The sequence below is a fragment of the Rhopalosiphum padi genome, chromosome 2, assembly GCF_020882245.1.
Source record: "Rhopalosiphum padi isolate XX-2018 chromosome 2, ASM2088224v1, whole genome shotgun sequence".
Taxonomy (NCBI): Eukaryota; Metazoa; Arthropoda; class Insecta; order Hemiptera; family Aphididae; genus Rhopalosiphum; species Rhopalosiphum padi.
The window spans coordinates 54,399,568-54,415,120 of record NC_083598.1 but is presented as its reverse complement, the minus strand read 5'-3'; the positions used below and the strand labels follow the sequence as shown (position 1 = coordinate 54,415,120).

At 27.2% G+C, this 15,553-nt stretch overlaps 2 protein-coding genes across 2 annotated transcripts; both read left to right on the top strand.

Moving 5' to 3' along the window:
- Positions 1–4,950: 4,950 nt before the first annotated feature.
- LOC132923395 (importin subunit beta-1) lies at positions 4,951–8,705 on the top strand. Its single transcript, XM_060987376.1, has one exon. The coding sequence runs from the start codon at positions 5,171–5,173 to the stop codon at positions 7,742–7,744; it is 2,574 nt and encodes an 857-aa protein (XP_060843359.1). The 5' UTR covers positions 4,951–5,170; the 3' UTR covers positions 7,745–8,705.
- Positions 8,706–9,868: 1,163 nt separating this feature from the next.
- On the top strand, positions 9,869–15,052 carry LOC132923396 (zinc finger protein 596-like). The gene is made up of 9 exons (XM_060987377.1): positions 9,869–10,169; positions 10,247–10,387; positions 10,842–11,012; positions 11,094–11,270; positions 12,578–12,865; positions 12,930–13,676; positions 13,787–14,038; positions 14,274–14,426; positions 14,522–15,052. The coding sequence occupies exons 2-9, from the start codon at positions 10,272–10,274 to the stop codon at positions 14,901–14,903; spliced, it is 2,286 nt and encodes a 761-aa protein (XP_060843360.1). The 5' UTR covers positions 9,869–10,169; positions 10,247–10,271; the 3' UTR covers positions 14,904–15,052.
- The last annotated feature ends 501 nt before the right edge of the window (positions 15,053–15,553 follow it).

Sequence of the window (15,553 nt, the reverse complement as noted above, 5' to 3'; positions counted from 1 at the left end):
AGGGAGAGGTGAACCCCAAAACCCCCCTGTAAACGACCTGGATGAGAGAATATAATGTGATACTACTTGTATAAATTTTAATGCCAATTTTTACAATAAGTAGTATTGTCTTATTCTGTCATAGTACCACCAGGTAACGGCGTAGTGGTGTAGCGCCATAATTGGCGCAAAGGACAAAGGCCATATATTTTTTTTCTAAATGCATTACAAAAAATAATTATAATAATAATATTACATACAATAATATTAAATATTAATTACTTGATTTATTTCACATTTACGTTGTTTAATTAATAATTATTTTACGTATTAATAATGACTCGTAAGTCGTTACCTGTCAAATATTGAAATATAAGTACTATTTAGTATTTTTTAAATTCATAAGTCAATTAAAATAATTTGATAGGTACCTACAATTAAGGCTACAAAGGAAAGAGATGGTTAAATAGTTTTGATTAAAGACAATTTATAATGTTTTAATTATTGAATTATTATTGTATTACATTACATTTTAATCAGTTTAAATTTTTTTGCTAAATTTTCCCCTGCTTGTTACCTACATTATCTGCGCCAAACGTGTATACATCCTGAATTGTAAATTTGTAAATAAAATTTTATTATATTTTTAGTAGACAGGTACAGGTAGTCGGAGAAAAAGCCCCGTACCAACTATACCTATTAATAATAGGCTATTACATAGGTAATACTATTTTTATTATATAATATAGTGCAGTTAGTGCACAATACTACAATGTGTACACATTATAATTTTAAATTTTTAAACAATAAACTTTGTCATTAAGTTATTTTCTTACTTAAAAATAAAAATAAAAATATTATAAAATTAAACATACAATGTTTAGAGATGAAAGCTCTTATATATTTTTATCACAAGTATAAAATAACAAACCTATAAACAATTAACATACATTTTTGGGTAAGATTCCTATCTATAACAAATAACAATGTTACGCAGTTGTATATTATTAAAATAGAAATTGATTTTTAAAACATAGGTACTTATTTTATTTAAAATGTATAAATATATTGATTTATGGTTTATGTTTTATGTTTTATGATTAACTGTGATATAATTAGTTATTATTTAATATCATATACCTACTATAGATATTATAGATGTAATTTTATAGTTATCTTATTAATACAATCATTAGCAGTGCTTCTGGAAAAATAAAAATTAGCGCCCTCACAAAAGAAAAAATTAATGTTAACTTATTTATCTAAAAGTATAATCAATATTTAGGTACTGTAAAGCTAAAATTTATTATTTTAATAGTTGAAATAACAAAAGTTTAATAATATTTCAAATTCAAATAAAGATAATAATAACGAAATTAATAGATTTGTATAATGTATTACCTATAGATATTTTGGTATACTCGTAACTTTAATGAAAACTTCTAAAATACACTACAACATACTAGAATAATATAAAAATTCAAATAAAATAATACAAATAATATAGTAAATTTAGAACAACATAATTAAAATATTTTAAATTTTCTGGCTTTTTTAGAAGCAAACTCTTCGATGACTGAAGTGTAGTCCATCTTAAATGTAAGTTCTTGTTCAATTGAAAGTTTATAACACAATTAACACAGTATTAATCAACTCGCATCTAATAACAGATATTAATATATTAAAATATTTTGGCTAAGATTTTCAAATTCAAATTTTGCGCTCTATTCCTACTCGATATTTTGCGCCCCTGGCAGGCGCCCACCTTGCCAAGCCCTAAGCCCGGCCCTGAATAAATGTATCTAGTATAATAAATTAAGTGCATAATAATGTAATGTACTGTAATATAATAAAATAATTTAAAATTAATGAAAAACAATTTTAGGTATATTATTTTTATAATATAAAATTATAAGTAAATGTATGCTATAATAAAAAATATTATGTATTTAATTGATACGTGATTTTTTTCAGATGAATTTAGTAGCTTTTTTCCTAGATTTGTTAATATGTTCTTTGCGTCTAAATAATGTAACAATAAATTAGTCCGTTCATAGATTAACCAATATTAAAATTATTAATTATTTTAAAAGTTGGAATGTTGGATGGTATAGTACTTACTGGCTAGGTAGTAGGTACTACCTAGTACCTATAGCAGTGGTTTTCAAACTTTTTTTATACACGGCACACCGTAAACTTCAAAAAATTTTCACGGCACACTGACCTTTTTTTTAGATGAACAAAATTGTTTATAATTATATATACATTTAATAAGAAATATGTGATTGATGGGCTAACAAATATTTTTAATTCTTGGACGAATAGTTGACACATACCCACATTTTCTTATATCACAATTCAGTGCAATCGATAATTTATGGAAAAACCGCGGCACACTTAGTGCATACTCGCGGCACACCAGTGTGCCGCGGCACCCAGTTTGAAAACCACTGACCTATAGAGAGGTAGTTCAGTAGTTGTAATAAATTCAATTCTTTAGAAGAAAAGAGTTAATTTCTAATTCTCTAGTTAATAAATACAATTTATATTTATATCAATTTGTCAAATTGATTTCTTATAAAATCACCTATATTGTTATTTTTAGTTTTATAATATAAGAAATATACCTAAATATATTAAAAATAATCATGTATTTTTTTTTCAATACGTGTTCTTAGGTCATTTTAAGTCCTATTTATACAGTTTATACCTATTTCTACGTATTGAATATTTACAGATAGCCGATAGGTATTAAGGTATTAACATTTATTTTAAATAGTTTTACATTTTAGTTATTATTCTCTTAGGTATCGTTTAAAATCAATGGTATAATACTATTAATACTTATTCGGTTTTTATTCATATTTCATAATATATTATAAATATATATCAATAAATAAATAAACATACAAATATAGTAAAATGTAGATATATGGAAAGATAACCACAGAAAAAAATCAAACAGATAATATTATAATCATAAATTATTTGTCAGTATAATTTTAAAATTATCAACAAATTTTTACATAAAACTTTTAAAACTCTTGTTTATGTTAAAATCTATTATACTTTTCCTACATCGTGGGTGTACCTACCCGTCAGGATTTTTACTCAAACTTCAGAAAAATGATCACGATTTCACGATTTAAGATAGTACGTATTATCTTAAATCGTGCTTATGACTACATGTTTGAAGTTATAAGTTATGACTATTGCATCACCTTAATAGCTTGGTTTCTTTGTTATACCTAACCAAGATTCTAAGAATTTATTGTCGAGTCTAACACGTGTGAGTTTGTTGAAGAATGTCAACGAAATATTTATTTTCTTTCTTAGACCAGCCAGATTCCCACGCAACAAAGTGTTATAAAATGCATTCATCAATAATTGTTTTTTTTATGAATTTTGAGTATTTTTGTTATTATTATTACCATATGGAATATCGCATTATCGCATATGCATTTTGACTTTTGAGTAATCGTAGAGTAAAAATCTCGTATTACAAAAATTAAAAAGGATAATATTGTTTGGTGGTTTGAGCTTTGACATATATTAGTTTTATATTTTATAATTATTTGAATTTAAAAATAAGATTTTGTAAAATTTATTTGAGACGATTATTTTGAAAATGTTTATGTCATTATCTTAAAAATATCATTATTGTAATTAGTGATTTTTATTTTAAGATATGGTTCAGGTGTCAGGATTCAGTCTTCAGTCATAAAAAAAATATTTTTTGTGAATATAATATTTTGTTTGTTGTGTGCGAGCTAGAGAGAAAAAACATATGGTGCCTTGACATTTTTTTCATGTTATTATTAAATATTAAAATATTTATTTGGTAACTTTTATACACCAAATGTACAGTAGAGCAATTAACAAGGCAGTACTTAGTACTTACCTAATCTTTATTAAACTGGTTTCTAATATCATTGGTTTAAAATTTAATCAATGCTAATATGTAAAATATTTTGTAAATTATTTTTAAAATTAAAATATTTATTTATTTTTGGTTTTTAAGAATATCTGTGTATTATAAATTAATAAATATCTAGTAACTACAAAATATTAAATATTAATAAGCGGTTTGAAAAGTTAAGCAAGTCAAATTAGTAATTCTGTAATTCTTAAAATTTAGTAATTGTTATAATAATATTAACGTCATATAAACATTTGTTCCTTTTACTATAAATTCTAAAAAAATTAGTGTTTTTTAAAAATGTATGTTTGATATAACACCTATCAATACTTATTTTATAACATTTTGTAAATATTTCAAATTTTACAATAATATGAGTTTAAAAAAAAAATTGAATTCACGATTAATGAAACTACATTAATGTCCCAATGAAATAACAGTAATAACATGTACTAAATAAGATTGTACTAGTTAAATGTTGAAAATACCTATATAATTTTATACTGTTCGTAATCATAAATTCATGAATTACTGACTACGGTAGACGGTTGTAGTATCACAGAACAATATGGTCTATCGTCTATGACTGCAAATTGCAATAATCATGACAAAATAAATGTATTTTATCATGGCAATAATGATGAGAAGCCCTTAAGCGTTAAGCAAAATACTCTATAGTTTATATGAGTAATATAGGGTATTTAGCATAAATGCCATAAATATTAAATATACGATATACCGATGAAAGTATGAAACTAGTAACTACTAATTTAATATGTAATATGTATGGAGTTAAGCTTAGCTCTGGAATTGGGGTATTTTCCCTGAAAGTATATGGTACCACTGATCGTATGTAGAAAAGATAAAAACGCCATAGGAGGTCTTAGATAGTGTTATATATATTATTCTGTGATATGATCGTGGTAGGAGATTCCTTCCGCCAATAAGCCGGCCGTCATAATGATAACATATCAGTTTTTAATAGGTCAATGGTTTATACCCGCCAATAGTGTTTTAAGACCTCTGTCCGTTTTAACGTTTTGAGGTTATACCAATACCGCGGTGTTTCATTAAATGGCCATGACTTCATTAAATAATTGTGGACAATAATATTTTGTGAACGCACTCCATGGTTTTTTTAACGTATTCTGTGTTTCTGCGGTAATTTAGCTTTTGCCGTTTACTGTTTAGTTTTACGCCGGACGTTAAATTAGTCGTAGTGTATCATTTTTGCAAACAACTCGCATCCGTTTGTCAAGGACGTTCGCCATCATGAGTGATGAAGAAGTAGTTCAAATTACCAGCCTTTTGGAGCGCACAATTTCCACCGACAAAGAAGAATTAAATCAAATACAGAAATTCCTCGAGCATGCAGCGCAAACGAATCTCCCAGGTTTTCTCAAAACTTTATCTAATGTCTTACTTTATTCCGTCAATAACCCAGTTGCTCGCATCGCCGCCGGCCTTCAAATCAAAAACCACATTACGTCGAAAGATGAAGCGGTTAAGGTTCAGATGAAACAGCGTTGGTTGTCTTTCACTGAACAAGACCGTCTTTTTATTAAAGAAAACATATTCAAAGCACTCGGCACGGAAAGTCGGCCCAGTTCCGCTGCTCAGTGTGTTGCTAATGTTGCTATTATTGAGTTACCACTAAATCTTTGGCCCGGTCTTATTGCCTTGTTAGCATCAAATGTTACTGATCCAAATTCATCAGATGTTCTCAGAGAATCTTCTCTTGAAACTATCGGTTATATATGTGCCGAGACCGACCGCGACGTTTTAAAGGCAGAGTCCAACACAGTTCTTACGGCCATTGTTCACGGAATGACCCAACCAAATAGCCATGTTTGTTTAGCTGCCACTACTGCTCTTTATAATTCTTTGGAATTTACAAAAGGAAATTTTGAAAAGAAAAATGAACGTGATTACATAATGGAAGTTGTGTGTAAAGCTACTCAATCAACTGAAACTCAAATTAAGGTTGCTTCACTTCAATGTCTTGTTAAAATTGTCTCTTTATATTATGAGTACATGGAACTATATATGACAACATTATTTCCAATTACACTACATGCTATTAAATCAGATTTGGACGAAGAAGCACTACAGGGTATAGAATTTTGGTCTAGTATTGCTGAAGAAGAAGCTGAAATTGTCTATGAAAGACAATGCCAAGAACAACCCAATGACAAAAAACTTATGCTGTATGCTGAAGGTGCATTGGAATTCATAATACCTGTTTTAATGGAAAAACTTACCAAACAAGAAGAAGGTGATGATGATGATGATTGGAATCCGTGTAAATCAGCTGGTGTTTGTATAATGTTGCTAGCTACTTGTTGCCAAAGCAATATTGTTCCTCATGTAATTCCATTCATAAATGCTAATATCAGCAATCCAGATTGGCGTTTTAGAGATGCTTCAGTCATGACACTTGGATCGATTCTTGGCGGTCTAGATCAAATTGCATTAAAAAGCCTATTAGAACCTAACATTCCTGTACTTATACATTTAATGTATGATGCTAGCGTTGCTGTTCAAGATACATCTGCATGGACATTTGGCCGCATATTTGAGTTTGTACCAGATTTAATCATTAATTCTCCATGTTTAAATGATGTGCTTGGAGTGTTTATTAAAGGTCTTAAATCTGAACCACGTGTTGCCACTAACATTTGCTGGGCTTTTAGCAGTCTTGCACAAGCCACTGGAGAAGACATGAATGTCTTGACTCCATATTTTGATTACATTGTTCAAGGCCTGCTCGAAACCACAGAAAGAGGTGATGGTATGAGATCAAATTTGAGATCAGCTGCATATGAAGCTCTTATGGATATGATTAAGTGTGCACCTGCTGATTGTTATGAAACTGTTAAAAGTACAACCTTGATTGTACTTAGTCGCTTGAATCAAATAATCAATTTACAATCCATGAATGAAGATTGTTTGGACATGCAAGGACTGTTGTGTGCAACATTACAAAGTGTTATAAGAAAAATGAGTGGAGAAGATGTAGAAAAAATTGCTGATGCCATAATGAATGCTCTTTTAGTAATGTTGAGTACTAGCAAGGATAGTGGTTTGCAAGAAGATGCTTTAATGGCTATAAGTCCTCTGATAGAAAATATTGGAAAAAAATTCAATAAGTATATGGAATATTTCAAAACATACTTATTTATTGGTTTACAGAATAATATGGAATTCCAGGTATGTTTAGCTGCCATTGGTTTGGTAGGTGATTTGTCACGAGCTCTCCGTGAAGATTTAGCCCCATATTGTGATCAAATTTTTGCTTTACTTTTTGAAACTTTGAGCAATAATACTGTTAACCGAAATTTAAAACCACAAATTTTGTCTTCGTTTGGAGATATAGCTCTTGGCATTGGTTCAGAATTTAAAAAGTACTTAGATCATGTTTTGAACGCGTTAGTTCAAGTAGCACAACTTCAGTTGGATCCCAATGATGCAGAAATTGTTGATTACTTAAATGAACTTCGTGAAGGTGTATTGGCTGCTTATATTGGTATTGTACAAGGGCTGAAAGGCGAAGGATATACACCCAATCAAGATGTTTACTTATTAGAAGCACATTTGCCATTCATGGTTCGATATATGATATCTATTTGCTCTGATCCTAATGCACATCCAGGAATACTAAAAAGTTGCTGTGGTCTTGTTGGAGATTTATGCACAGCTTTTGGTGCTAAAGCATGTCCGGTTCTAGACAATGGAGAAGTACATGAACTTCTATACAAAGGACGTCAATCCACAGATGTTACTGCCAAAAGTCTGGCCCGTTGGTCTGCGAAAGAACTTCAAAAAATCAAGACCTTTGCAATGTAAAATATATATGATTTTAAACGTGAGACTCTATTGATCGTTTGTCTTCTCGTATGATTGTCTTTATTTAGTGCCTATATAATTTTTATGGTATAAATGGAACCAAAACGTGTCTGTGATTTTGTATAACTGTATGAGTAAATGTGCTACTCTGTATTCGTATTCCTACTAGTGTACGGATTTTAAAGTTAAGTGAGAAATTTTTTTTTATTTATATTAGTATACATCGATTGAGCTCATTTACTCGGCTCGTATGACTGACTGATTATCAAATAATATTTGTTAAATATTTAACTTGTATATAATATTTGTTTATAATATGAAAAATCTTAAAGTTGTTTCTGAGTGTCCGTTTTGTTCCGAGTGCGTATTTTTGTATGAATGCAATATTATTTATTTATTTATTAGGTATCTTGTATTTGTTTTTATTGCCTGTCCGCCTGTCATTGAGAATAGTGTTATATCATTCATTAAATAGAATCTTTCATGAATAAAAAAAAATTAAAGAGTTATTATTTATTACAGTAATTAAAAATGAAGTTTTTTTCTTGTATTAATAGTATTTTTTTTCTCTAACATATTTAATTTATTTTAAGTCATTGCTAATAGTTTTAAATGTTTTTACTTAAATTGCAATTTTTTTTCCATAACAGTTTGGTCATTTGTTTATTTATTTTATTGTTGATAAACACCAGTTGATTGTTTCATTTGGAATTAAATTGACTGCAAAATATATGTAACACTACATGAGAATATATATTATATTAAATTAATTCAAAATGTAAAAAATGTTTTTTTTTAATTTTATTTTTTCTAAACTAATAGTACAAAATAATATAGACAATAGATTGTTTTTACTTAATCATCTGTTAGAGATTAAAATGTATGAAAAAATTCTTTGTAATTCCTAATATGCACATGAAAAAAATATATATAAAATATATTATTGTCTCCAATTGTGGCATTGTGCATTTGTCTTATACTAAATACATAGTAAATAATCATATTTGAAATAAAAATCAAATACAATAAAACAAACATTAATTGTGGTTAAAATTAATTTCCAAGATAAGGTGTTAGCCGTGAGGTATACCTCACTACCTTAGATCAAATATAGTTAAGGGTACAATAGGGCAATCATGAACCAATTGGTGTTTCCTTGATATGGATGAATGAACGGTCCAATAACGGTGCTCATACAAAATTGATGAAAGTATTAAATACATTAAATTTACTGGTTACTGCTTTTACGCATACGTTAAGTCCCAATAATTTATTAACATAATATAGTCGATTTTAATTATATTACACAACGAATGAGATATTTTTAAGGTCATAAATTTCGAATTACAGTGTTCAAACCATTTGGTAACGCTGCCAACTTTTTTCTCACAGTAAATATTTCTATTTTTGAATAACTGTTGGAGTGATAAAATCGTACCTACTGAATTCTGTAACAGTTTTTTGATTCTTTCTCTGTTCTAGTGCAAGAAATAAATATTATGAATTTAATACTTAATTTACTAATTCGTTTTTAGGCCCTTTGCTCGCGATCAAACAATTAATGAATAAACCCTAATCTTTATTCGATGGATACTTATAAAACATAAAAGTATAAACAAATGTAATACACTATAGTAACAGTTGCAAGTTGCAACCGCCAACCTTGAACTCCCATCTCCCGTCGGCCGTCAGTAAAATATTATTGTATTATTCGCTGAGAGTGAGACCACAGAATAAAACAACACGAGAAGGATTTTTTTTTGTTTACTTCATATTATTTCATTATTTTATACTACGGATCAACGGTTGAGATGACGTGGTTTGGCTTTGACCAGAGTTTGGCAGCTCTGACCCTCTGGCTAACGTGTTATCTACGCGCCCATTGTAAAAATGGTGAAATCAAATATTTTAAATATCTATAGTATTTGATAAAATATAAATTGGACACACTGGCGTATAGTTTCTATTGACTTTTCGATGCACGGTTAAGCGTTAATGATAATTGATAATAGCCAATAGGCACCAAAATGTTGTTACTTAATAATTATTAAAATTTATTATTTTATATTACTGTTCTACTATTAAGTATTAAATAATAATTATTAAAGTAGCTTATTATTTGTAATTATTTATTAAATTCTAATTTAAAAAAAAATAATTGTCAGAATCGACTTTTATTTTAAAGTGTCGATTAAAAGTTATTTAAATTTTAATTAAATAATATCAATGAATTCTGTGGTCTTCAAAATATTTGAATTTTTTATTACTCTATACAAATAATTTTTACATATTTTGCGTATGGAAAATAATAAACAATAATTTAATGAAATGTGGATGATATTTTGTTGTTATAAAAACATCAAAAACAATTTTGCGCATTAAATTCATACTCTTCTTACCTTATATATAATATTTAAAATAAAAGGTAATGTAATACAGTTAAAGTGATTGCAGTAATATATTTGTGTTAATTTTCAATCTTTTGATTTATAAATTCAATAGGATCAGTATAATTGCTGTTTCAAAAATGACTGAGGTCGACTATCGGTATATAGCGTTTGAAAATGATCACACATATTTGAAAACTACCAATAACAGTGATGAAAATTGTCGATTGTTGCAGAACAGCATTTCTATAGTTGAGTAAGTATTGTATATTGATACTAACTATTTGGTATATATGATATTATTGACTTGTTTTAATTTTTTTTATTGTGTGTGAAGATATTTTTTAAAAGTGATCTGATCGTCAACTTTAATTTAAAAATGTTATCTATCTATATATATATATATAATTGAAAACACTCATTCTAATATCTATTTAACATCTGCTATCATTCTTTAAATAAAAATATATTTAAAAGCCTATGAAAGGTTTTATATCTTGTCTTTAAATTAAAAAATGGTCAATTTATTTAAATAATGATATCTAAAAAACTATATCAGTTATTCACAAAGTAGATTAGACAACAATCACCAATGTCTAATTCATATCTTTGAATAAACATTAATCTTCTATTAAATACTCTGAATATGTTTAAATAATTTAAAAAGTACAAAGTACTTATTATGACATTAGTATTGATTTATTTTTTAGAACCAAACATGATGCAACTATTTCATCAAAAACTCAACAGACTAGAAAACAACAAAATAAATTTGATAAAAATAAAACTACACAATGTGAGGTCAATTCAGATATACAGAATTCAAATGTATTTTTTCTTCATGATACTTTAAATTTTCCATTATCTACAAACTTTAAAATGTAAGTATTAATAATTTAAATATTATTAATTTTTATTAGCATTAAATTTGTTTTTACTAATATGTTGGTTATTATTTTTAGATCAAAGAATAAATTACCTATTCAAAAAATTGCTCTTGGTAACAATTCAAATTTAAGACCTATTCAACCAAAATCACTAACAAATACTTCAAATATTGTTCCTGTTACACAAACACAATCAAGTGAAAAACTTATTTCATCTCAAATTTCTCTATTAAATACAAATTTAGAAAATATGTAAGTTAATTGTAATATTATTTTAAGAGGTTGCTAGGTACGGATGTGTTATCCCTATCTTATAAATTTAATACATAGCAAAAACTGTTTTGTGGCAAACGAATGGGACAGATAGGTGTGGCCATTTCGCTACGAGCCGTTTTGCTGTGTTCAAAAAATTATATATATACTTAAATAACTTATAATTCACCCGTATAATGTTATATGTTATATTATTGGATTTTACTTATTTATTTTATCTTAAAATGTATACACATCGCCCACGGGCATTCAATGAGGATCATGATTACAATTTGGCAATAACGTTTTAATCAGTTCTCATCTGGTGACACAACTTGTAGTAAATTAGTAAAACAGTTGGTAACAAAAATGTAATATTTTTATTTAACCATTATTATTATCATCTTTTTTAAATTATGAATATGTCGAAAATATTTAATGGTCACATCGAAATGGCCACAGCAAATTGTCCTAGATCTTTAGAAGAAAGAAATGAGAAGGCTACAGTCATAACTAAAGAACAAAATGTTGGCTGTGAAATATAATTTTTATTTGTTCGATATTGGAACTACAAAAAAGGTTATTTAAGTATTGGAAACTGAAAAATAAAGGATTTTGAAACAATAAAAATTTGTTTTCGTTTAAGTGAAATAAAAACACAGTACGGGGCTTTTTTCCTAAATTCTTCACAGTTAATGTTCTCAACTATATTATATCTTTATCTATCATTACTAACCTGAGTGATTCTATCCTACACAAAACAGTTTTTTCTATGATTTACATTTGTAAAACGGAGACAACACAGGTGCGCTACTCTTAAATATAAAAAATTAAAAATTAAATTCTTTGTATGTTTTAATGATACTCGTTTGCTAAAATGAAGAAATATTGACCTTTTTTGACAAACTATGAATTTATTTATAATATTTATTATTTATCTGAATATTTATGCATTGCCAATGGTGTAAATTAAAAGCCATATTTATACAATTCGTCAGGAATATACAAATTTGAAATTATAGTTCAAAGCTCAGATGGTTAAGATGGGTTTAAATAATTTTAATTGGTAGTCTTTAATGAGTATTGTTATAAACACACTTGAATAAGGTCTATTTAAACTTAAAATTTTAATAATTAATTCTGCAACATGTTGAATCATACAATTACTATACAATTTATAATACATAAATACTAATAACAAATGTTTCATGTTTATACAAAATTATGAGGACAACGAATAAGAAAAATATTTTATGTAATATATATGGTTTATTAAAATTATATTTCAATCATCTATTTATTTTCAGAACATCAAAAAACACATCTGTGAAACCTATGTTGCCCATAAAATCACAGTTAAAACCTTTTATTAAACCTATTAAGTCAATTAAAAACAAAATTGTTTATGATTATAAAAACAATACTTGCACTATTGAATTAGCTACTAATTTATGTCAGCGTTTATTGAGTGGACAAAATATATTCATGTGTAGAAAATGTGATAAAATTTACACAGAACATAAAGATTTGTTAGATCACTATATGATTCACGATAAATGTAAAACAAACCTAATAGTTCAAGAAAAAGATAAAAGGTAATATTTAATAATATTCTATCAGTACTAAAATATTTAAACTAATAATATTTGTTATTTTTAGAGAGACCACTCCAATTGATATTATAAAGAAAGAAAATAAAGATATTGATAAAAATATTATCAATAATGATAAAAATATTTCCAAACCAACTATACCAGTTATTAAATCTCCATTAAACCCTAAAAAAAATAAAGTTATTTTTCAAGGAGAGTGCATTATGTGTCATTCAGTTTTTCCAGATCTTGGAGAACATATAAGAACTGTTCACCATAATGACCTGACTAGAAATAAAGTTAATATTCATCGTTGTACAATTTGCGGTATGGAGTTTGATATTAAGCAGCAACTACGGGCTCATGAGTTGTCTGCGCATAAATCTGCTTATACACATACTTGTGAACATTGTCTTAAATACTTCTTATGTAAGGAAGACTTGGATACACACGTTGAATCTCATTATGGTGACATTATGAAGTATTTATGTCCATATTGTGATGCTGGTTTTCCTAATTCGAATGGATTAAGAACTCATCTCATTAATCATATTGGTTTTGATAGTTCTGAATACTCAACTTCTGAAACACCAGTTTATCAAATTGAATATAGTCCTACAAGACCACCAGAACAATTTGATCACTTGTTTTCTGAATTAGATAATGTTTCGGACAACGTTGACGATGTTTATATAGAACAAGTTGATGATAATAGTTATCAAGTCAGTTTTGTAAAGGACAATGAAGACAATGCATCATCACAAATAGACTTGCTCATTGACGATGGCCATGAAATTGATACAGAACTAAATAAGTTAGCATTATTTATTTAAAAGTAAATTTTAATTTAGCTATTAATTTTGAATATGTTGTAACATGTTAAAAATGTTATGGTAATATTTCTTTTCTTTTTTTTTTTTTTAGTATACCTTTAGAAGATAATAACAAAGTTATCATCAATGAACCACAAACATCATTATTAAATAAAAAACGAGTAAGTTATACAGTGTGTAGAATATGCATGAATATTGTAAGTTATTCAAGAATTGGTAGGCATATGAAGAAAAAACATAATAATGCTGCTCCTTACCAATGTGAGATTTGTCACGCTGAGTTTAATCGAAAGCACGTCATGGATGACCATAGAAGAAAACATACAAATAATAAACCTCACAAGTAATAATATAAAATTCTGCATAGATATTAATTCATATTATTATAGTGTACCATAATGTTAATCACTTATTTTAAATATTAAATTATTGAAAAATATTATATTTAAAACACACATTATAATATAGATATATTTTATTTCTACTAGTAATCATTTTAAGAAATCTGCTTGGGGTTTCATAATACTAACAAATTGTTAAATCTAACCATTTTAAACACCATGATTTTTTTTTTTTAGGTGCACAGATTGTTCTAAATGTTTTACCTATAAGCATCATCTAAATAGGCACATGATGATAGTTCATAATTCTGATACATTAGAAAAAGTATTCAAATGTTCTGTATGCGATAAAGCATTTTCATTTAAGGAGTATTTAACGCTACATGTCAAGTATGTTTATCTAATAAAATAGATTTTTATGTTTCATATGTAATGTATAAAAAAAACTATATATTTATATGTGTTTGTATTGTTATATTCAATAGTAGCCGCCATAAGGGTAAACATTATATGTGCCAAGTTTGTGGCAAAAGTTTTTCTACCAATGCTGCACTGAATAAACACCAGTTATGCCATACCGACGAACGACCATTCATGTGTGAACATTGTGGACGAACTTTCAAATGTAAAACTCACTGTGACACACATAAAAAAAATATGCATCCTGGAGATCATGAATTAACACAACCACCAGAAAAATTTGAATGTGAACTTTGTAAAAAACTATTTAGTACAAAAGTATACCGTGATATGCACCTTAAGAGACACAATGGTCAAGGTCATCAATGTGAGATATGTTATAAACTATTTGTTTCCAAAGCACATATGCAAAGGCATATTAAAATAATGCATCGAAATACGTCATAATAAATACTGAATAGATATTTACTATTATTTAATAATATTTTCTTTTTGTTATATTTTTGTTTTGTAATTTTATTGTTATTATTACTTCTCAAATATTTGTTAATTATATTTTATTTGATTATATATAATTATAAATATTTATAACAAAATGTCTAGTATCAAACGTTATTGGTCTTTATTGTTACATACTTTCCTTTGCCCTAATCCATTTTTGTTTTGTTATTATTAATTATGTTAAGACATAATATAGTTGCATTATCAATTATCATTAATCTATGCAGTACTCTTATGACATTTTCTGAATTTAAAATAAGCTCAAATGAAACAAATTTATCAGCAACATCTAAAAATTACTATTTGCATTTTATAACCTTAAAAATTTTATTTTAAAAATAACTGTCTAAACTCTTAAGTGATGTCATAACTCATAATAGGTACATAGTACCTATAGTACTATAGGTATATAGTTATATTAAGTACTTAATTATTGCTTTAAGCTTCTGATTACACTCTCCGCTTAAATCATTTAAAATGAATTGACTATCCCGTCTGTCCTTAATCATTAAGACAAGGGTGTATTTACAAAGTGGATCTACATAATTTAATTTTTTTTTTGGCACTACACAAAATACTAAATATATATTTAAAAA